The sequence below is a fragment of the Orbicella franksi genome, chromosome 11 (genome assembly GCF_964199315.1).
Source record: "Orbicella franksi chromosome 11, jaOrbFran1.1, whole genome shotgun sequence".
NCBI classification, from domain to species: Eukaryota; Metazoa; Cnidaria; class Anthozoa; order Scleractinia; family Merulinidae; genus Orbicella; species Orbicella franksi.
The window spans coordinates 7,563,281-7,587,321 of NC_138155.1; the positions used below are offsets into that span (position 1 = coordinate 7,563,281).

At 38.6% G+C, this 24,041-nt stretch overlaps 2 protein-coding genes across 3 annotated transcripts in view; one reads left to right on the forward strand and one right to left on the reverse strand.

Moving 5' to 3' along the window:
* Positions 1-5,959, reverse strand: part of LOC145502475 (uncharacterized) — a 45,154-nt gene extending 39,195 nt beyond the window's left edge. The window contains exons 1-2 of the mRNA XM_081481798.1: positions 4,592-5,959; positions 3,854-3,883 (exon numbers count right to left, since the gene is read on the reverse strand). Of these exons, the coding sequence (XP_081337924.1) occupies positions 3,854-3,883; positions 4,592-4,769 (208 nt within the window). The 5' untranslated portion in view covers positions 4,770-5,959. The remainder of the gene's footprint in view (positions 1-3,853; positions 3,884-4,591) is intronic.
* A 2,030-nt stretch (positions 5,960-7,989) lies between these two features.
* Positions 7,990-24,041, forward strand: part of LOC145502341 (uncharacterized) — a 29,189-nt gene continuing 13,137 nt past the window's right edge. Inside the window, exons 1-17 of one of the 2 annotated variants that reach the window (XM_081481621.1) lie at positions 7,990-8,193; positions 8,831-8,927; positions 13,756-14,149; positions 14,646-15,043; positions 15,626-15,751; positions 16,344-16,749; positions 17,498-17,892; positions 18,417-18,542; positions 18,771-19,194; positions 19,747-20,144; positions 20,512-20,640; positions 20,929-21,102; positions 21,563-21,748; positions 21,955-22,137; positions 22,491-22,742; positions 23,057-23,251; positions 23,538-23,723. In XM_081481621.1, coding sequence (XP_081337747.1) covers positions 8,852-8,927; positions 13,756-14,149; positions 14,646-15,043; positions 15,626-15,751; positions 16,344-16,749; positions 17,498-17,892; positions 18,417-18,542; positions 18,771-19,194; positions 19,747-20,144; positions 20,512-20,640; positions 20,929-21,102; positions 21,563-21,748; positions 21,955-22,137; positions 22,491-22,742; positions 23,057-23,251; positions 23,538-23,723 — 4,048 coding nt within the window. In that variant the 5' untranslated portion in view covers positions 7,990-8,193; positions 8,831-8,851. Of the gene's footprint in view, positions 8,194-8,234; positions 8,928-13,755; positions 14,150-14,645; positions 15,044-15,625; positions 15,752-16,343; positions 16,750-17,497; positions 17,893-18,416; positions 18,543-18,770; positions 19,195-19,746; positions 20,145-20,511; positions 20,641-20,928; positions 21,103-21,562; positions 21,749-21,954; positions 22,138-22,490; positions 22,743-23,056; positions 23,252-23,537; positions 23,724-24,041 lie in introns of those variants that run through there. The other variant, XM_081481622.1, reaches the window with a different exon arrangement.

Consider the following 24,041-nt stretch of genomic DNA (forward strand, 5'->3'; position numbering starts at 1 on the left):
ACAAATTTTGAGGTGCTCTTTCCATTAGCACGATTATTTTTTGATGAAGTAAAAATACAAATTCAAAAAATCCAAACGACCTTACCGTGTAGATACTGTAATAGAGCTTTTAACGTTGCCGTTCCTAAATTTTGGAACTCACTTCCAGCCAGTCTAAGATCTATTTCATCCCTCATAGTTTTAAAAATAACAGTAAGACTACTCTTGAATGAGACTTTTAGTAAAGCTTACTTAATTTAGGGCAATGGTTAAACTGGGTGTGTCTTTGTTTCATTGAATATTTTTTCAGTCTTTAATAATGATATAGTCATTTTAAGAAGTTGCAGTTTTGATCTTAAGTGAGTCTAAACCTTACTGGTACAATTTAAGTTGCACTCTTGTTTTGATGATATTGTAATTTTAGGTAGCAGTAGTTTTTATTTTAATCACAAACATTTAATTTAATCACAAAGATTTAATTTAATCACAAACATTGAATAATCAGTCATCGGAGTACCTGAAAGGCCTATTTAAACCCTTCAGCACGGACTATGGACTTAGAAATAGTGAAAACAAATTGGCTCTGCCTAAGCCCCGTACCGATTTTTTGAAACGTAGTTTCTACTACAGTAGAGCACATTTGTGGAATAAGCCTTCCATCTAACGTCAGAGCCATTGGATCTTTTATTAATTTTACAGATGGGATAAATCGCCAATTGTCCTTCTCGTACTCTCACACGGCAAACATATAAATCAGTTTTTGTAAAGGGGCATTGGGCGTCGGAAATGAGTGCTATATAGATTCATATATTGTATTGTACTGTATTTTACAAAACAGTCCCAAGAAAATACGCGCGCTGATTAGTTAAAAATCGTGTTTCTATAACTCGATGGAAACACAGCACTAGTACGAGCTGTTGACGTAACGATAGCGCAATAATCAAAGTTAGCGAGCTGTTTTCCTTTTTTTTTTTTTTTTTTTTGTCGCAGTGTTTTCTAAAAGAAATGGAAAACACGTTCTCCGTGTTTCTATCGAGTTATAGAAACACTCGTGAAAGTTTGGGAGAACTCGAAAAAGCTGTGGAAACACTCGCATACGGTTCGTTTTCCCACAGCATTTCTCGTTCTCCAAACATCCACTCGTGTTTCTATACCTCGATAGAAACACGGTACATGTTTTCTATTTCTTAATTATATTGCACAGTGACCATGATTCTGACAACTGAGAACAGATTTTCGACGGAAAGCGTTGTTTAAACTTCTTTAACTTCCTTTGAATATCAAGCAATTGCAATAAACAATATACTAAAGCAAACGTGTTTTAACCATCGGCGAAAAAGGTAAACGTGCATTGTCCAAAAAAAAAAGACATTTCACTTTTAGATCAGATTGTTGTTATCATAAATCGTGCTGTAGGTGTTGTAACTTTTTCAAATTACGATCTTAGTACTAATGAATTAATGCAGATGGTAAACTGGGTTAAACTGGACTGCTAACGCCTTGTTGATAAAGCAATAATAATGCATAAGACTGTAAATAATATGGTTCCGGACTATCTTAGTTCGCACTTTGTCTTCCATTCCGATACCTTAACATATAACCTAATTATTTTAAAACAAGACTGTACATGTCCTACAGCGGAGCTGTACTGTGGAATAGTCTGCCCTTGGATATTCCTCAGTCACCCTCTCTTAATGAATTTAATTAACAAATTGACGTCAGTTTTTTATGCGTCTATCCTCTTATTGATGTTAAATATTGCGTCATAACATTGTCAAAGTGGTTGTGGAACCACAAGCCGCGGGCGAGTGATTCCGCAGTAAGCTTTGACAACGTTATGACGAAATTTATTATCAATAAGAGGACAGACGCATAAAAAACTGACGTCAATTTGTTTTTTTTTTACAACAACAAGACACCAAAATGGCCAAATGCCGGAAATAAATGAAGGGAAAGGAGGCCGTAAACTTGCCGTAAACAAAAATAAGTGAATTTTATTCAAAATGACATGAACATTGTCATTAGCTTTTCTCGCTTTTTGACTGACTACTTAAAATAGTCCATAAAATCTCATTGGTTAAAACGTTGACAGTTTGACAGCTGAAAGTTAAACTTGAAAGCTTGCATAAATTAAAATTTTATCTGTCTGTACTCTTATTCATGATAAAAATGAGCTAATCAGCGCGAGAGAAATTATTGTAAAAATCTAAGTTGAAGACTTATGATTTTGATAGACTTAAAATCTGCTAAAAAAAAAAAAAAAATCAACAACAACCACAACATATAAATGGCTAGTAAGCAAAAAGTTTCTCACTGCCAACATTTTTATTAAGTGCTGGTTGCAAATCACGAATCAATCTTTCTTTAATTTTACAATGCACATCAGATCGTCCGGTGGCTAAAATGTCAAAGAGATCCTATTTTATCCTGTTGCCTGTCAGCGTCATATGGTCTGCCATGGCAGAAGAGTGGTTAGTACTCGTCAGCGCTTTAAAATGCTCCGTTTTACCGTCATGCAACCGACGCTTTGTTTATCCAATGTGAAAGGCGTTGCAATCCCAACAGCCAGCTTTGTACACAACCTTCGACATAAGGGAACGGCTGAGTCGGTCCTTATAGGGGAAAAAATACTTAATTCAACTAGTGTTTCGGAAAATAATTTTAAGACTAAAACAACCATAGAACCTGTGGATACATGATTTGAGCTGTTATGTGACAATTTTACTTTGAATTCCTACATAAGGTAAAAATATGAAAATTTCTTTTTTGGGGACATGAGTGATGGGGTCTTTAGGTTTGTTGTGTTTGTTCACAACATCGTTCATGTTGTAGTTAATAATACCACGGGGCTACCCACTGCGTGACAAAAGCTTCTTGAGATCGTCCAAAGCACACTGTAACAGACTGGGTGACGAACAGATGCGAAGACACCGATATGTTGAGATGCGGATTAGGTTAACTTTGTACTTCCGAGGTGTAAAAGAATCCCATTGAGTGTAGAGTTCAGTGAAAGTTTTCTTTCGGTGAAGTCCAAAAGGGAATTGGCTATTTTAGTCTTAAAATTATTTTCCGTAACACTAGTCGAATTAAGTCTTTTTTTCCCTTATAACGACAGACTTAGTCGTTCCCTTATGTCGAAGGTTGTGTACAAGGCTGGCTGTTGGGATTGCAACGCCTTTTACATTGGAAAAACAAAGCGTCGGTTGTATGACAGGAAAACGGAGCATTTTAAAGCGCTGACGAGTACTATACTAACCACGCTTCTGCCGTGCCCGAGCATATGACCCTGAAAAGCCACAGGATAAAATGGGATCACTTTGATATTTTAGCCACCGGACGATCTGATGTGCATTGTAAAATTAAAGAAACATTATTGACTCGTGATTTGCAACCAGCACTTAATGAACTTAACGTAATGTTTTTTGTTGTTGTTTTTCTTTTTGTTGTTGTTTTTTTGTTGTTGTTTTGTGTTTTGTTTTTTGTTTGTTTGTTTTTTTCTCAGCAGACTTTAAGTCTGTTTATTTTCATTTACATCCATTGGCATTTCTTTCCTTATTAGGTACCGGTTTACCTTATTAGGTATTAGTCTTCTCGTTTAAATTTATTGTAGTGCAGCTACCATTTCTATACTTCTGATGATGCATGTAGGAGCATACGAAACGTTAAGTTCTTAAATCAAGGTTTTTACAGCATGCGTTGTTTTGTCATGTTTGTGACCGCAGTTTGTTTTCTATTTTTAATTTAATATTGTTTAGTCCTAAAGGAAATGCCTGGTAAAAATAAATATTTTACCTTTCTCCTACCTACCATAAGTCATAGTATGGCAATACTTAAAGCATTTAAAAACTTTTCCAAAGTATAAAAGAATACTCACAAGGTCCCCATCTTCTACGGCTGCTGCAACCTGATGATGTTGGTTTTGAAAAATAGGTTAAAAATAGTTTCTCAAAACAGTTTAAAAACAAGTTTAAATAGTGTCCTGTTTGTTAAGGGCTCTTGGACGTACAAGCTAACTCACTCCCCACCGTGGTAAAAGGGGTAATGGTGGGGGGGGGGGGGGAGGGGGGGTTGAACCCCCTTGGGTTTTCTTTCTCTTAAGTCATAGCAAAATAAATTTATAATGATTAGATAGCCCTTTGCAGTTGCCATGGCAACGTCAAAAATGATAGACACACAAATGAAATATCAAAATTTCCGGAAGAGATGAATGAACAGCTACTAAAAGTTTCAGCCCCTCAGAGTAAATCGTCTTTTCAAACATTTGAAAAAACCTTATTTCGTGAGGTGGCACCACTCTCCTCCCCCAACCCTCCTGTACGTCCGAGGGTTAGGTGGCACCACGATCTTCGTAAGTTTAAAAAACAGATGACACAACATATTGATACACATGTTTGGAATTGGAGATCGATCAACTAACGAAAAAAAGGTTATAAACAACATACTAAAGCACACATGTTTTAACCATCAACAAAAGAGGTAAATGTGCGCTGTCTAAAATAAGACATTTCACTTTAAAATCAAATCAGTTGTTGTTATCAAAAGCCTTAGTATGGCAATACTTGTTGCATTTAAAAACTTTACCAAAGTATATATATATATATAAAATACTCACAATATGAACGTCTTCTACTGCTGCTGTACCTTTGTGGTGGTGGTGGTGGTGGTGGTTTTGGTGATGGTGGTGAGCGCCTTCTTCTGCGTCTCCGCCACCACCACGCATCTACATCATCTTGAATGATAATAAATGCAACCACCAATACCAGGAGACCTAACTTAGCGAAAGAGACCATGCTGCTGGATAGGCACTCTAAGCTAGATGAAGGGACATAAACCAATCAGCATTATTTAAAAGTATTCAGTTAGCCGTGTACTTCTTTAATATTCTTCCCTGCAAACAAAGCCGAGTACCCTACGTCGATGTTACCTTTTGCTTCGAGATGACGAAATTAACGACGAGGCGACGAAACTAATGACGTCAAACTGTTATTATCAAGTGACCAGTTTTTCATGCAGCGCAAGTTAATTTCACGCTATCTACTAAAGACAAAGTCAATTATAAGTATGACTTGTTTTTAAGAATAACTGGTGATGCGCAGATTTTATCTCTTGTAATTCAAACGCAGTGACTCTATAAAGACGAACTGCTTCTTTCCAACTTACTTGCGAAATGGTTGTTCCCCTAAAATGTCAAAATATACAGCAGGAGAGGTAAATTATCTTATAGGTACGAATTCAAAGTAAACATCTCCAAAAACTGTTCAATTTATGTAATGGATAAAAGAAAACAAACAAACAAACAAAAAACAAACAAACCTACAAGCAAAAGGTAATGTACGTACTTCCACACACATCTTAGAAAAATGTATTATCTTTTTAAACTTTTTCCAACCACCTACTTTGATTTACTAGCCTAAAAAGTGCTTCCGTTATATAAAATCTTACACTGATTGGGCTTTGCTACAAGACGACTTTGACAAGCTGGTTGATTGGAGTGACAACTGGAAGCTGGCCTTCAATATTGACAAATATTCTCTCTGCACAGTAACAAGGAAGCGCAACACTCATAATTTGTAACTACAAATTGGGAGGGAAGATTCTTAGCAGAGTAGGAGCCTAACGCGATCTTTGGGTACTTATGTGACATACAGCTAGCTTTAGTGATTACACCCACGCCCAGGTGAGCAAAGCTAACAAAATGGTGGCTTTCATTCGTCGCACTACAATTTCTCATCGACTAGTCCGGTCTGTTTTAACCCTTTGAGCCCCAATTACGCATATATGCGTAATTAATAGCCGTGCTCTTTGTACCACTTGTAATGTCATCAATTTAAATGTCATCAGATATTCTTGATAAGCAGATAGTAGTACTAGCCTAGGCCTTTCCGTACAATGGTCAGGTTTAGATATCGACGACATTCCGACGTCGCAAATCGAAAAACAACGTTTTAAGTCCAAATTTTGACTTATGCGCATGCCCAAAATTGAAATATTGCTCAATTTGTACCTAATTCTCGCAAAATGTCTCCTTTTAGTTAAAAAAAGCTTTCTTAGCAAAACGATGGCCTATTTAGCGTCATGCCAACTAAAAAAGCTGACTAAATGGTTAAAAACGGTAATTTTTTTGGCGAATGTTTGGTATTCAAAGGGTTAAACTCGACGATCTGCGATTCATGCCTTTCGTTTTGTACGGTATTCTTTTCGTTCTTCACGCTCCGAAAGCAGCAATAAAACTTCACGTTCGTTAAGAAATCGCGCAAGTAACGACTCCCTAAAAGTAACGACGTGCTCGCAAAGTAGCAAACTTAAGCACGCCTTTACTTCTCAGAAGAAATAACGGATTAAATATATCTAGCTAAAAAAGGCTGCACAAAAAGGATCAACCAAAAATCGTTTTCAACATAATCATTTATCCTTTTCTGCTCTCTGTATATCGATTTAACAAATTGACGACAGTTTTTTTTATGCGTCTCTCCTCTTATTGATGATAAATTGCGCCATAACATTGTCAAAGTGGCTATGGAACCACGAGCCGCAAGTAAAAGACCCCAAAATGGTCAAATGCCGGGAATAAATGAGGGAAAAAGACGTCGTAAACTTGCCGTGAACAAAGATAAGTAAATTTTATTCAAAATGATGCGAACATTGTCGATAGCTTTTCTCGCTTTTTCATTGGCTACTTAAAAAAAGTCCATAAAATCTCATTGGTTTAAAAGTTGACAGTTTGACAGCTTAGAGTTGAACTTGAAAGCTTGCATATATTAAAATTGTATCTGTCTGTACTCTTATCGATGACAAAAATGAGCCAATCAGCGCGCGAGAAATAAGACAGTTATTGTAAAAATATTTTTATTTCATTTGGGACGCAACCCCTAAATAACATCCTGTTGCTAAGCGAAAGTAGCGATGCCCGGAAATATGCCGGCGATAGGATTCTAGGGCTGCTAAATTCGAAACTAAAAGAAAGACGTTTCTTTCCAAAATTTACGGAAGTTGGTCCCATCCATGTAAATAGTGCCAAAAATCGGACTTAGAAGATACAAAAGTCAGGAACAATATGCTAGACGACAGGCCAAGATATTTGGGAGTTTTAGAAAGCCACAATAACGGAAAAACAGCCTCAGGTAAACTGGTCGGCGTCAAATGGCGTAATATTCACAAGGAGTGGTATATAAAGGCCTGATTATCCCAATGGGAACTAATAAAAAGCAACCTAATTTAACACCTAAAAGAAATTTATTTTAATTTGTTTACAGTAACGCGAAGTACCATCTATTAACGCCTATCTTTGCTTTTGTATTTTAGCAGCAAACAAGCCTGTTCTAAGAACAGGAATCAAGGCTGCACGAATTTGGATGAACGTGCTTGCAAACTATTTCTCTTTCAAACAATTCCTAACTTCCCATAAGAGCACTCGCTTAAGTTCTTAGCACCCCATGAAGATTCGAAGGAAATATTCTTACCTAACTCTTACCTTGAATGAAAGCAATACCGAGCAGTTCCGACTGAAGAATTCTCTCCTTGTGTAGACGGAATAACTTTCACTTGGATAACAACTGAAAACACGAAGACCTAAAGAAAACAAAACAAAACAAAACAAAGCGAAACCAAACGTCAATATGATTTAAAACTACCATTGTTAAGTGCTATACTGGTCAAGTTTCATTGACCTTCTTTTGGTATCGTGCCTCGGATCAGGAGAACACAGTGAATAATCTGTTCTACGGATAGTGGTTGGTCAGTTACTTAATTTAGCGCTTGCTGAAACGGGGTCAGTCCTGAATGGGCAAGACGTTATTGACATATAATCCGGTGCGGTATTTCCTATAATAGACTACATGGTTAAGGGTTTACACCCACAGGGGTACCCTTTTCAGGCTGGAGGTATCGTAAAGGGTGGAGAATTCACAAGTTCAAGTTTGAAAGAAGGCAGGGAAATTGCACAAATATTAAGGAATGTTGCTTACTCTTCCTCTTGTGCGCTACTGAAAACAAGCGTTTGCGCGCCTTAGACATGTCGTGGGAACTTATTTATTGTGTAAACATCGATCATATCACGCATTAAATATTTCCTGATCTGTCCGTGCAGAGCTGACCTCGTTTCAGCGCAATCATATGGATTAACTAAAAACTATTGTTTATAGTGAGCAGAAACCGGCGCCGTAAATCAAATCTTTTGCCGACTTGTCCCGTTCTGAGACATAATATTAGGAGAACGTAAGTGCAACTAAAGTGAAATAGTAATTTACAATGAGTGTTTTTTTACCAGGTTATGGTTCGGGTTTTGCTCTTTTATTGCTTTTTCTTAAACTGTCTTCTACGTTCTTTATTTCGGCTTTCCCTTTGAATTTTCTGGAAGGTAAAGATGACCTCCACAAAGGCACGCCACGTTTTCAGTGATAGAAGCGTTAGATTAAATCCAAAGCGATTGTTATGCAAAAAAACTCCAGTCACCCAAAGTTATTCGCGTGCCCGTACAAGATCTATCTCAAACTACTATATCCTTCAATGGGGATTTGTAAATTTAATTTTCTCAGCTGCTTTCGACAGCAGTTTTCCTTTTTTCCCAACATCTCTGTCTCCACTGTGTCATCGGCTTGTGGATGTCACGTGACAGATTTGGAAGGCAGCCATGCATACCTGCACGATTCTTTGAGTGAACACGAAGGTTGCCATTCGTGATCGTATACCCAAATTAATCTTTTTCTTTAAGTTTTTCAGCAAATAGCTTCATGTGCTGCTTGTTTTGGCGCGATTTATATTTTATTTGCGAACAGATCATTAATGTAAAATGTTCTCCATTTCGCTTATTGCTCTACTTGTTTGTTGATGTTTTAATTACACTCTTGCTTAGGGACTATTTTTTAACAAGACCATGAAGGTCATCTGGCACCTTTGTACGCTGTTCATTTTGACGTTGATTCACAAGAAAAGTGCACAAGTCAATAGAGGTACGAATGTCTAAAAACCTGGAATGTTATCAACATTTCCAATCGACTGGTCGAGTCTGTTAAACTCGACGATTTGCGATTCTTCCTTTTTGTTCTGTATCGTATTCTTTTTCTTCACCCTCCATAATAAGTCATAAAACTTCACGTTCGCCAGCAAATGGCGCAAGTAGCGACTCCCCGAAAGTAACGATGCTTGTAAAGTAGCGTTCTCAAACACAGCTTTGCCTCTTAGGAGAAACAATGCGGAAATATATATTATAAACAAATACAAGAAGCTGCACTAGAAGGATCATCCTAAAATATATTTTAACATATCCATATGTCATTGTCTGCTCTCAGTATATCGACATATTTTATTTTATTTGGGACGCTTGCCCTAAATAACATGCCTTTGCTACCAGAAAGTAGCGATCCGCGGAAATATATGCGATATGATTATTAAAAGGACTGCTAAATCCGAAACTAAAAGAGAGACTTTACTTTTGAAGTTTCACGGTTGTTGGTCCCGTCCGGGTAAATAGTGCAAAGAAGCAAATTATGAAAATATAAAAAGTCAGCAACGACATGCTAGGCCAGCGCCAAGAGGATGTTTAAACGTTATTGACAGTGTACTTAAAACATTTTTGGGTTGCCATGCTACCTGTAAGTATTCATTGGGTTTTCCATTGTTTGCAGTAACGCGAAATACCATCTATTAACGTCTGATGGTACAATTATTATGCATTTATTTCCAAAAGCCACGCCGAATGCTTAAGCTTATGCGCTACTGAAAACAAGTCTTTATGCCTTACTTTAAATATGTCTTGCAAACTTAGTGTGTATACTGATAAATATCACGGTATGGGACGTGATGAGTGTCTGACCTATCCATGCAGAGCTGACCCCGTTTCAGCAATGAGATGTCGAATTAACTGAGGGCCATTGTTCATAACGAACAGAAATAGATTATTGACCGAGCTGTCTTGTTCTCAGACATAGCAAAACCTGACATGTTATCAAGCCAGACTTCCTACATTGGTAAGGCTGGCAGAAACCTTAACACGAGACTGACCGGCTGAACACAACCGAGCCACGAGAAATGATGATGCCAACAATCATATTGCTATTAAAGATTGAAGCGCAGCCAGGATGAGACATAATCAAACGAGAAATAAAAACGTTCGCTGGCTAAAAAATTTCATCCCCACACCTGAAGAATTGGTTTGCATGTTTAGTAAATGGGCTGCGCCTCAAGAGAATCCTAACAGTTTTGCTGTCCTTTCGTTCATCAATGGAGTCACGCAGCCACTAACGAGAATTCTTCGAAGGCACGACATTCAAGTTGTAAATAAGCCCTTCAAGACTTTACAACAAGAATTTCCTCCCAAGTTCAGACCACCTATTGAACATCATCCGAACGTGATTTATAAAATACCCTGTGCCGATTGTGATTGGTATTATTTAGGAGAAATCGGCCGGCGTTTTGAAACTTGTAAGAAGGAACATGTCAGGAATGTCAACACATGTGCTAATGGATCAAACATTGCGAAACATGCGTGGTCATTCGACCATCGCATAGATTTTGATAATTCTAGTGTCATCGACAAAGGCTCTTTTCGTATTAGAAAAACTTTGGAGGCTTGGCACACCTCTGCTACCAGGCATGCTAATAATAATTCTAAGCCGATTCCAAACCAGTATAGTGTTCTTTTTAAACATTAGTCACCTAATTTACACATTTTTACTTTGCTTTTGTTCTTATTGCTTTTATCTCGTCTTTTTTTGCACATATTTTATCATTTCGCATTCCATTTTTTTATCCGTCGAAGGCTGTAGATTGACAGCCGAAAGCTCATGTTCCTTTATGAATTTTTTTAGCCAACGAACGTTTTTATCTTAATTTTGGTTAAATCATATTGCTATACATCATCAACTGACAAACCACAACGTAACATTGACTGGGATTCCGCTCAGTGCTTAACCTTTAGTACTATATGTATTATACTATTTTCAACGAGTGATTCTGGAAAGCTGGTACACTAATCTAGAAAAAAACGCCTCTTAACAGATGTCAGCAACTACCGGCGCCTTACAAACGACTTATCCACGATGGAAACGAAACTGTCAAAACGGACTTCTAACGGACCGAATAATTTGACTAACAATAGACGGACCAAAAACCGACCAATTTGACTAACAATAGACGGATCGAAACCGACCAATGACTGATGACAAACTTTACACGAGTCTTTCAGCTAATACCATCATGGCTAAACTGACCGATCACGTCCAACGGACTAAAGTTATAGCATAATCGACTGACAAACACTATTCACTTGACTCTGATGATGACTTCCGCTCAAGTTGTCGAAACGTCGGTCACCAACAACAGTTCTTTTCAGAGCTACACTCACCCGGACGATCACACTTACGAACTACGGCTTTACTTTACTTTACTTATATAAACAACTACTAAATTACACGGATAGGCAGTATATTCGTCTGCTTTGATGATAACATATTCATTTATCCTTTTTCTGCTCTCTGTATATCGAACAATATTTACTTTAGTCAGGACGCATCCCCGAAGCAATATGCTTTTGCTCTCTGACCCGAATGTAGGGAAGGACTGCTAAATCCGAACCTAAAAGAGAGTCGTTAGTGTCAAAATTGAACGGTAGTTGGTCCTGTCGGTACATAGTCCCAAGAAGCGAATTTGGAAAATAAAACGCAGCAACCAGGATACCATACGAGTGCCAAGAAAGCGACAGCAAACTTAATAGCACTTTAACAGCATTTTTTTTTTTTCCTGTCGCGCTCAAACTTCTATTCATTCAGCTTGGGCGAACATATTAAAAGAGCACTCAATTTGATTGACATTACCTGTGTTGATTAAAAAGCGGATTTTCTTAATTACCTTTCCGCGAAAAATTTCCACAAGGCTAATAAAGCCAACTTAGCTACTTTTCACATAAAGCTAAGCTCTAACAAGAAAGCGAACCTGCAGTGTTTTTTCCTTGAAATTGTTTTTTGGACGGTAAACTGCAATCATTCCAATAATGTTTCTCGGAACGAGAATCTGTTTACACAGATGAATATTACACACACGTTGCTGAATTATGGCTGTGCATGAGGGGCACTCAACTTGATTGACATTTCTTGTGTTGATTAAAAAAAACGGATTTTTATTCCTTTTCAAAACGATAATGAACACCGCAAGTTCTTTTCCAAGCAGCGCTGTTTAAAAGCAAATGTCTTCACAAAAGTCGAACAAAATTTCGGCAGGGCTAAAAATAAGTCAACTTTGCATCTCTTTTACATCTTGCCAGGGTCCAGGATGAATGCAAACGGGCAGTGTTTTGTTCTCCTTGAAATATTTTTTGTCTTTCCGAGAAAATCAACGTTTTCGATTTGACCTGCGGCCTAAATTTCGCGACCCCCAACTTGGCCAGTGAAAAGCGACCATTTTCATTCGATTTGCACGTCGGAACTACCGAGCGCAGAAAAGTTGTGATATGTCTAACTTATTGCAGAACTCATTTTCACTTAACCATAAAGCACAATTTCAAAAATATCCGATAAATTTAATTATTTCGAGGTGAACAAAACCAGAGTGTTCTTTGGCGTTATGAGTTAGTCGGTGGGGTAAAAAGAAATGTCTTTTGACCATGTGCCATACCTCGAAATTTTAAAAGATTCTAGATTCTAATTATAAAAGGTTAATTCTTTCATTAGTGTAAAGTTTAGCTTTGGCAAATGAGTAAGCATCCATCAAAAATTACTCCAAATTAAATCGCTTATAAAAATCAGAAAATCACGCCACGCGTGACCAAAAATTATTATCGCTGTACCTTTAAACATGTAATGAAAATATTACTTCAGTTCCAATCATCGACATTACGAAGGTATAAGAATCCTAAATATGTTTACTTTCTTCAGTTTCAGGGGAAAAACTGCAAAGTTTTCTACAGACCTGTGGATTGTAAAAAATCCACAAGACCTAAAAAACAAAACATGGATTCCCATATATGGTTACCCATTTTCACTTTTAACTGCTGAAATTTCAATAAATTGGAACTTTTATTCAGCTAATTTTATTCAACTAATCATGGTATTAGAATTATCCTGATTAATTTTGGTCTTCAAGCCTTCCATAATTTTCCTTTTTGTGAATAAATAGTTTCTAAAGTAACATAATTAGATATGTAATTATCCAAGTAACTTTGGATTTGACGTTACCCAGAGTACTTCAACTGCGAAATCCGCCACATTTTCCAAAACTGAGCATTATTTATTAACCCACATTTTTGGCGCGCCACATTTTAGTTCCCTGTTTGTCCTCAGATCGGCGATATGATTTTGGTAAAGGGTGATGATGATGAACTATGGAGAGCTGAAGTAATAGCTGTAAACCATCAGTTAAATCAGTTAAATCAGCAGGAGGATACTTCTTTTTAAAACATTGTAATTGGAATGACTTTTCCCGTTACAACTCGCTGCTCGGTTATGCTTGGATAAGATAATAAGCCAAGCCAAACTGTCGGCAGTTTCATTCCAGCAACATTCAAAGCTAGCCTTTCTCACAAATTAGTGGGGTATTTGGCTTCAAACGACAGCTGATTGTGGCGTCGTGGTGCCTTTTTAATGCTTCTTCATTCGTTGTTGTTGTCGTCGTTGTTGTTGTTGACGGTGCTGTTGTTGTTGGAAGGAGAACATTCGGCGTCTATGCACTGGTAAGACGCCGTCGACTTATTACAAAGGCATTACTTCGCTCATCTAATAAGAGCATTTAATAATGCCAGCATTATCTTGAAAGTAAAGTTACTTTTTTTTCGCTTTTCGCTCCTAGCCACTATATGCAGCCCTCCGTGTTTGCTGGTGTCAAATACTTCGGATATTGTTTCCATCGACTATAGCACTACAGCTGTTCACTCCGTTATTTCGGGTTTAACAAGAGCTGTTGCCATAGACGTTCATTTCAGTTTGGGCTACATATTCTGGAGTGACGTAACAGAGAAAAACATCAAACGCTTCCGCATCGACGTACCAAGCACGACGACAATTATTACTGGCATTGGAGTTTGTGATGGATTGGCGGTGGATTGGAGGACAGCACAGCTGTACTGGACTGATATGACAAATGATAGAATATCGATATCAGACCTTAACGGTAATAACCAACGCAGCCTTGTTTCCTCACAACTGGAGAAACCCAGAGCAATAGCTCTGGATCTCGATAATGGGTATGCACTATTGTTAGTAATATGTCTTTTTAGAATTTATTTCTGGTTAAAGAACCTAGGAATTTTCTCGAGCTAACAAACTTATATCACTGCGCTTATCCAAACAGTACGAATAGGTAATTCGAACATTCTAAATTTATACAAGGGCGTGATTTCCGTAACCTCAGATATAATAGGGTTATAAAAAGATATGGTTAATGACTGAATTCAGATAAGAAAAATTACAACACTTTGCTTTACCTGAATTATCTATGTTTTATGCTTCCTCTCTTCCATGAGTAATAACCAATTCGATGTGTAGGAGAATTCATTATTGATGCAAGTTTACTTTCAGCTTCTCTGGGCATATTGGAGTATGGAGTGAAATTTGTGTTCTTTCGCTGTTTTCGTATTAATTAGGACAATTGGTGGTCTAAGTTATGACATGCTGATTGACTGACTGATTGATTGATTGATTGATTGATTGATTGATTGATTCATTCTTTCTTTCACTGAGGTTAATGATCTGGACTGACTGGGGAGCTAACCCTAAGATTGAAAGAGCTTCACTAACTGGAAATCAAAGGCTCGTCATTGTAACAACAGATCTTTTCTGGCCTAATGGTATTGACCTCGATAAAGGAAACAAACGAATATTTTGGGTGGACGCAAAAACGGACAAGGTCGAATCGGTCGATTACAATGGCAACGACAGAAAATTACTTTTCCAACAGAGTGGCTTACATCCGTTTGCAGTTGCACTGATTCCCCCTTTTTTATTTTTCACGGATTGGAAAACGAAAGACGAGTTTCACCAACTGGACGCCTCAACTGGGAAAGTGCTTCGAAGTTATAGCATCAATGGTGGGCGTCCTATGGGCATCGTACCGTACGACAGCTCGCGACAACCAGCAGGTATTAAAAGGGAAATTTCATGTCATGAACAGAGCTCGTTTATTTTACAGGGATTGAAAAACTGCCTGACTGACTGACTGTCTGGGTGACTGACTAATTCACTGATTCGTTGATCGGGTCGAATGATTGATGTTTTGAATGAATGTTTGACTGATTAATTGATTGATTGATTGATCTGCTGTTTGATTGATTGATTGATCGATCGATTGGCTGTTTGATTGATTGATTGATTATTTCATTGATCGATCGGCTGATTGATTGGTTGACTAATTGATTGATTGATTGATTGATTCATACATTGATTGATTGAAGGTGCATGCAAAGCACTGGCGCCGGTGGTTCTGGTTTGGTGGTGCAGTGTTTGGTCTGCTTTGGTTTATCACCGATTTCGTCAGTTGATGTGCTTGCATCTAGTTCTTAATCCACTTTCGTGCCCAATAATGTCATTGTACCATGTATACTATTGTGCTCACTAAGTTCACTCGTGCTCAAGCCATGAGCAAGCCGGTATCACTGTGCGCCATTATGCTCGTTTACGTACACTATGTGACAAACTTTGTTTTACATTGTGTCTCTTTGAAGCCTCAAGTGCTTGTGCTGTTAATAATGGTGGATGCAGCCATTTTTGTGTCGCAACACAATCTGGTTACGAATGCGTTTGTCCCACTGGTTTGACAGTAAAGCAAGATAACAGGACCTGCGAAGACAGTAAGTCTACTTAAAAAAGTGGAAGCATCGCGTATGACGAAGTAGAATACAGTTAATGATTTTGCTCCATGATAGCAAGTCTCAACCGAGATAACACCGCAAATTAAACCGCAATTCACAAATTAATACAGTTTAAATGGAAACGATTGTTTCTTATTGCCAAGCAGGGAACAAGGTCGGCTTTATATATATAAATCTATCTATCTATCTATCTATCTATCTATCTATCTATATATACATATACAGAAAAGAAACTCCCGACTTATCTTTAAATATACCCGTGTGACAAACCTAGTTCGTACTTTTTTTTTCAACCAGACGTTTATTCACGTTGTCGTCTACACGCTGAGTGGAGATTTTAAGATATCTTTGTTGAAGGTCACCTCAAAACCATTATCTCTACTTCCTTCTCGTGAGATCCAAAAAATAGCCTGCTCTGATGACTCCTTTGACAAAAAGGTCAAGAATGCATTACAGTTTGTAACCCTGTAAGGAGCTGTACAATAAGTATTTCTACATCACCGAGAGAAAAAAGTCAAATCGTCAAATCAAGAAATGTGTTGTCATACAGTTCTTGTAATTCTTATCGTAGAAGTGAAGAAGTTTATAATTTTTGCTGACGCCGACGCCAAATCGACGAACATTATTTCACTGGATGTTAACTACTTTGTGGTACAAACTTTGTTTCGTCATCTTGGAAATCAACGCCCAATTGCTTTGGACTTTGACCCAGTTGAAGAACGTGTGTACTGGTCAGACATTGCACAAGGTCTCATAATTAGCGCATTTTTCAATGCAACTGCTGTGAAAATTTTGTTTCGCTGTAACGTGGAGAGTCCCGAGGGCTTAGCCATTGACCACGTGGCACGAAATATTTACTGGACTGATAGAGGGACCAATAGGATTGAAGTGGCTCGGCTTGATGGGACAAGCAGGAAACTGCTCATCAAAGATGGACTTGATGAACCAAGAGCCATAATCCTGGATGAGAGAAATGGGTAAGTGAATCGGATGCCGAAAAATTGGAAGGTCGTAAAATAACTCACTTAGCATTGCTCTTTCCTTGAGGTGAAATCTGCCGGCATAACATACGATAAATATAGGTCCCGGCATTGTTTTCAAGATAACACAGCTTATAGCATTTGATCATGCATAATGTTGCAAATATTCTACTATATATTTGAAGCGAAATTGGTTACTACAGTGGAACCTCGATTAAGCGAACCTCTATATATTTAACGAGGTCCTCGGTATAACGAATGTTGTTCTTCGATCCAGTAATAGTAAAATGTATGCAAACGAACGTACCCTGATATAACGAAACCTCGTCCTAGCGAACGTCATTCGCCAGTCCCTTTGCCCTTCGTTATATCGAAGTTCCACTGTGCATTGAATGGCGGTATATATATATTTATCGACATAGTTTCACCTCGTAGCCACCCCCAGGCGGAATAAAGTGAAATGTTGTAATTTTTGGTTTACCCAAGGAAAATGTAATCTACGGTATATTAATGCATATATATTTTTTTCCCATCCTAATTGAATGATACCACTACTTAAATATTTATAATCAGCCATCAGCCGATCGATAATTTGTCCAAGGAGGAAAAACGTTTCATACTTAGGCATTCATTCGACACGGACATCGATGGATGTACTAAATTTTGCACTGCTGCGAGCCCCCTGTGTTCTTACCTTATTCCGAGTTCAATCACAAAATGTTTCCGTGTTCTTTGACGCTTTCAGCACGATGTACTGGACAGACTGGGGCGCCAGTCCAAAGATCGAGCAGGCGGAGATGGATGGTTCAGCGAGACGAGCCATTGTAACTAGAAACCTTGTCTGGCCAAATGGACTTACTATCGACCAAACGTCAAACCGTCTCTTTTGGGCCGATGCCAAACTAGACAAAATTGAGACATCAGACCTTACTGGAGGAAATCGACAGCTTATACTGTCATCTGGGAACAACATCCATCCTTTTGGCCTAGTAGTGTACAATAACATGTTATACTGGACCGATTGGAATAAAACGAGCGTTTCAAGATTCAATCTAACTAGCGGAAATCAGGATGTGATAATAACTGGCCTGCAAATGCCCATGGACATTCACGTGTTTGATCCTTCCTTAATATTTTCGGGTAAAACATCCACATTTCTTTCTCTTTAAACTATTAACAGTACATGGTATATGAACCTAAAGTAATTATTTTATTTTTGTTAATGCTGTTTAAGAACTGTTATGCTCATTGTGGAACGGTTTTCAGCTTTCCATAGTTACCTGAGATGGGAAAAGCTAGAAACTTTAAAATAACAAAATGCAAAGGATCCAAAGATCCATTTGTTTCTTTTTTCTGGGATAATGCTTATTGCACAGATGGTACGTTTCTGAATATTTCTAATATCACGGATCTTTGTCTAACATTCTTCTTTGCGTTCAGAGACGCAAACTGTACTCGATCAGCGTCAAATACATCACAATTCTAACGAAATTCCGAGGCTCGCAAGACAAAACGCTAAATTTGTCCACTTCTTCTTTGCATCCGGTTCTCCTCCGGGAAAAGGGATTTAAACGATTTTTCTTTCCCTAGGGGCCTTAAAGTCTTGTTAGAAGACTGAGATATCGAGCGTTGACTATTGCAATGCTTTATTTCTTTGTCGGTAGGACCTCATGTTTGTTCTCAAGGGAATGGTTTATGCAGCGATTTGTGTCTTCTGAAACCAGGAGGATATCAGTGCGCATGTCCAACGGGTATTGCACTCAAGCCGGATGGTAAAAACTGTGATTATGGTGAGGGTACTTAAGTATTCCGCAATTAGTCACTTTTTTTTACCAAGCTCATTCACTCACTAGTTTAAGTGAAATCGATGATTCGAGCTATATCACCACCTAGCTTTTTCTCCTTGGTTTTCCTATGGACACACTCTGAAACATTCTAGACTGTTTGTTGCGACAGACATTCAATGATTTCTTTACTGATCACAATTTTTGCTTTATTTTTTCCCCATTAATGCCAAGGTTTGTTTTATAAGAGAAGCTCTGAAAAATTTATGATCTTTGCTGAAGCCGATTCTGGAGAAATTTACAAGGTTCCTCTCCCGGTAGAGGAAAATCCTTGCTTTCCGCTCAAAATCAGCACAAACATCTCAAGACCGGTGGCAGTTGATTTCGATCCAGTGGAAGGAAAAATTTATTGGACAGACGTTACCTTAAAACTGGTGGCTAGGGCCTTCCCCAACGGGTCTTCGGAGGAAGTCATTGCGTATAATAATGTAGAGATACCTGATGGGCTGGCATTGGATTATGAGGGAAGAAATATTTACTGGACTGATGCAGGAACAAGTAAAGTTGAAGTAGCACGGTTAGATGGATCATTTAGGAAGAGCCTTATCACTTCAAACATTGACAAACCAAGAGCTATAATCCTTAACCTGGCAGAGAGGTAATTCGGAGATGCAGAGTTTTAATTGATTTGCTTTTCAGTCCATCTTATAGTGACTATCATCTAAAATGAGTTCACTAAGTAATCTGGTACAAAAGCTGCAGCATTTGGGATAAGTATGTTTAACTTTACTATATAGACACGGGTGTTTTCAGGCCGGAATATAAAACACTCGTAAAATACAGACGAAACTACTTATATAACATCTTTCCTCCAAAGAGTTTCTCCCCAAAAACGTTTTCCACTCACATATCATGATGCTGTTTGTTAGGTCGCTTGCAAAAAGGACTACCCAACCAATCAGATTCGAGTTGTCATCAGGATCAAAATGTCATATTTTATCCTACGAAGTTAATTAAATAGTCGATTGTGTTATTTATTGTCTTACGCCTTTTGGACCTTTAGCAGGTCAATCTTTTCGAAAATTGTCTTCACCAAAATCATGATAGCAAGTCGTTTAGACAGAAATCACTTCAAATTCATTAAAATCCCAGGGAAAATCAAAATACAATTCCAAGTATTCTGTTTTATTATGATAAATCTGTTATTTAGAAAGATGTACTGGAGTGACTGGGGATCATCGCCAAAGATTGAACAAGCCAACATGGACGGTTCCGAAAGGACAGTTCTCGTTAGCTCCGGACTTGTGTGGGTAAATTCACTAGCCCTGGATTTCGAAAACAGACTGCTGTATTGGTGCGATGCTAGCCTTGATCAAATAGAAAGAGTTGACTTCCAGGGAAACAACCGAGTGCTCATACTTGACTTTTCCTCTGATAACCTGCATCCGTTTGGACTGGCCCTGACTGATAACGTTCTGTACTGGTCTGACTGGAAAAACAAGAGTGTCCACAAACACAACATGACCTCCTCTCTCAGTGAAGTATTGGTTCAAGGAATGGGAAGGCCAATGGAATTGCATATTTATGATAACACAAAAATCTTTAACGGTAAATCAGCTTCGATTTGATAAAATGTACATTCCCTGGGCGTCCTTAAACTTTCTTTGTGGCGGGGAGCGCGCGCGCGCAGAGGGGGAGGGGGGGGAGAGGGGGGCACCCTCTAAGAAACAAGGAGCAGATAGCCAGTCAATAGCATTAACTTCTCCCGGGGGTGGAGGGGGGGGGGGGTCAAGCGCTGAAGTGTACAGGTAGAACGAAGTGAGTTGGTGCCCATTGGCAGTTCACAAAGTATGTTTTGTTAAAATGTTTGTTCAATGACTAGGTGAAAAAAGAGTGTTGTGTGTACGTACCAGCTCCCAACTTAAACACAAAGGCAAGACGAAAAATAACAAGGTAGCTCTCTGTTATCTCATAGGGTCCACCAGCTGTTCTCAACTGAATGGACACTGCAGCCACATCTGTCTTCCAAATCCACACGGCCATCAATGCGTTTGTCCGGAAGGAATACTGCTGAAGCCTGATGACGCCCTCAGTTGTGAAGGAGGTAAGGCCCGGCCCAGGCGAAGTGTCAAATGATGCTCGCATATTCCTATGTGCATTTTTATTAAGCAGATTCAAACTAAGAATGGATGATGAGTTTCATAGGCCATAAGTTTTCGCAAGACCAACAGTAGGACATCCTGACTAACGCACAGTTCTTTCCCAAAGTCGACAATGCCACAAATCTCTATAAAGCCCTTTCCTTGAGTACATGTTCTCGGGCCGGTACATACTTGCTACGCAATGTTGTCAAGTGGAGTATGGATTCAAATGTTTTTCTTTTGTAAAATAGTGAATCGCTGCCCACAGCTTTCGGCACCAATCCACGGCAGTCTAGAGCCTTGTTCCACTTTGCCAGGAAAAACTTGCCACTTGTCCTGTGACAGAGGATACATCCTAAATGGGTCAACAACACGGACATGCAACAGCGATGGGACATGGACCGGCACTCAGACTCAGTGTAATGGTAAGTGTGCTATTGTCTCTTGATGAAAATATAGGGAAAAAATGAGAAAATCTCGATAATGGAAATGGGCAAGATATATGTGCCAGATAATGTGCAGGACAATTTTTGATTTTTTTTTTTTTGTTTCCTTTTGTTTTTTGTTTTGTTGTTGCTTTTACGCCATTCCTCTCTTACGTTGAAATGAAAGAACGCAAATCCCGGCTCCCGACTAGTTTTGTTTAAAGCTAGAAAAAATTCGTTTGTCAGACGATTCTTGGCAAACTACGCATATCAGAGACTACATCTTTTCTGAGTAGATAATTAACAAGAGGTACCTGAACATGTATATCGCATCGTGAGTGTTTACATAACAATTGTATTGAAGCATGCTTTAAGTGCAAGCAACGTAGCCCTACGTTTATTCAATTAAACCCTTGCTAATAAGCACCAACGACCAAAATATTCTTGCTGTGGGTTGCAGCTGTTACATGTCCACCTTTACCAGCACCGTCCAATGGCATCAGGCAAAGTTGCACAGGGACAGCAGTGGAGTATTACAACACAGTCTGCCTCTTTGTCTGCCATCCTGGATATAATGCAATCGGCTCTTCATCAAGAAAATGTCTTGAAAATGGAACCTGGAGTGGCCAAGATTTCGTTTGCCAAGGTGAAAATATTTATAACCAGATTAAGCTTACATTATCTTTTTTTTTTTTTTTAGCAAAATCGCTTTTATGTGTTAGTTAAGAACGATAACTTTTCTTTCTCTTCAAAAGATCCAAAGGCTTGTCATTACTTGCTTGCATACCATTCATAGCACGTTTTTGTTATTTGCTAGTATTATTAAAACAAATTCGTGCGTTATACTTAAAGCTGTCACCTGTGCGCCTTTGAGCATCCCTGCTAGAGCCATTCTGCTGACTGTGTCCTGTAGCAATACGTACGGATCAAACTGTGTCTTCGGCTGCCAAAGTGGATATGGCAGCCTTTACGGGAATGTTACTAGGACGTGCTTACAATCTGGACAATGGAGTGGAAACGCGATCAACTGTGCAGGTACCAGTATCTGTCCCAGTACACCATACACCCTCTAAGATACTACTGAGTAACTTCCATTTGAATCATTGACAATTTGGTACAACTTAATATAAAAAGCTGCTGATAACGAACCCCATCAAAGAAATCCTGGGAAGGTTTCATCCGAATAACCAAAAACAAACGAAAACGTTATAATGCTAGCTATGCGAGAGTCAACTGAAAGTGTGGCCTTGCAAAAAAGATCCCGACAGGTTACCGTGACATACAACATGTAATCAGTTAGAAGTTATTTCAGGACTTCGCTACATCAATTGAAGTACTTGTTGCGGTACTAAACCGACTGTTTAATATTGCATTCTTCCATATTTCAGATATCCTTCCTCCGACATTTGGCCTCAAATGCCCAGCAAGTCCATTGCTGGTATATGCAGAACGTGGCATGTTTTCAGCAGAAGTAAACTGGACGGAACCGGTTGCTACTGATAATTCAGGAATCATGCCTACGGTAATGTCGAATTACCAACCGCCACAAAGACTCAGTCAGGGAACTCACGTGATCATATACACTGCAGAGGACCAATCAAAGAACAAAGCAACTTGTAGCTTCACTGTTAAAGTAACAGGTGCGAATTGAATATACACGAAGTTAAAGATACTTACTTTTTTTATAAATTTTGTATCAGCACATCTGTAATAGCAAATTATTATATGATATAGCATACAAAACGTGGTGTTGTATCTCACCATCTCCCTCTATCTCTGCACCAAAAAACATTGCTTTTAATATTTCTTGCTGTCTCGTCTTCATTTTGCTCGTGATGTAGTGATAAATTATTTTCCCACATGTAGAAGCTAAAGAATTTGCTATTTTCGACGGGTAATACAGTCCTATTGAAATGCTAACCAACAATTGTGCTTATCATGTTGACGTCAACAGTTATCAATTGTACATCGCTGATGGTAGACCAAGGAAGTCCACTGCGCACGAGCAGCTGCGGTAGTCATTTTGGGGTACAATGTAAGTTTTCTTGCATGATTGGTTATCGTTTGAATGGCTCATCAACAGTCAGGTGTGTTGCCCCTGGCAGCAGACCTCCTGGATCATGGGATAACCCGCTGCCTATATGTCAAGGTAAGTAATACAGATGACAGCCTTCATAGAATCAAACGATCCATTTTATTTTTACCCTCTGAATAATGCTCAATAGAGTTAAAATATATTGACATTCATCAAGCTGGGACATCAACCACGGAGAAATAACAGGGTACGTATCCTTGTAATATTTGGTTGTTTAATTTTTATTTCACAAGTTTGGCTCAATGGTTGATGTGCTGGACTCAGGAACTTGCATTTTGTGAGGTCTATGCGATGTAAGTTCTTCGCAGAATTAAGAACTGATCTTTTCGTTTATTTGTAGCCATAACATGCCCTTCTCTGCCTTCTCCATCTAATGGAGTTAAGACCGGCTGTACTCATATCGGATCAGAAACTTATAACACTCATTGCAGTTTCACATGCAATATTGGCTACACTCTAATTGGTTCACCGACTAGGCGGTGCCTAGAAAATGGGACTTGGAGTGGAGACATGCCTTCTTGTCAAGGTTAGTAAAATACAACCCTTTACGATCAACGGCTGTTAGTAATTTAGTTTTAAAAGCTGTAAAACACACGAGGCACAATGACTCACATTGGTAGGAACATACCTTCTCCATTTCATGGTTAAAGCTTTCTGTAAGCCATTGCCGATTACGACTGATTGTTTCACACTAGCTAAAGCAAAGAGACAAAGGAAAGGAATAATATACCAGAAACAGCTGCTTCTTTGTGGAATAATGGAAGTCTGTCGGAAACAGTTACACAGTACAGGATTGAAGAGTGCATTACATCAAGTTTAAAGTTCTTAATCTCAGGAATAGTCC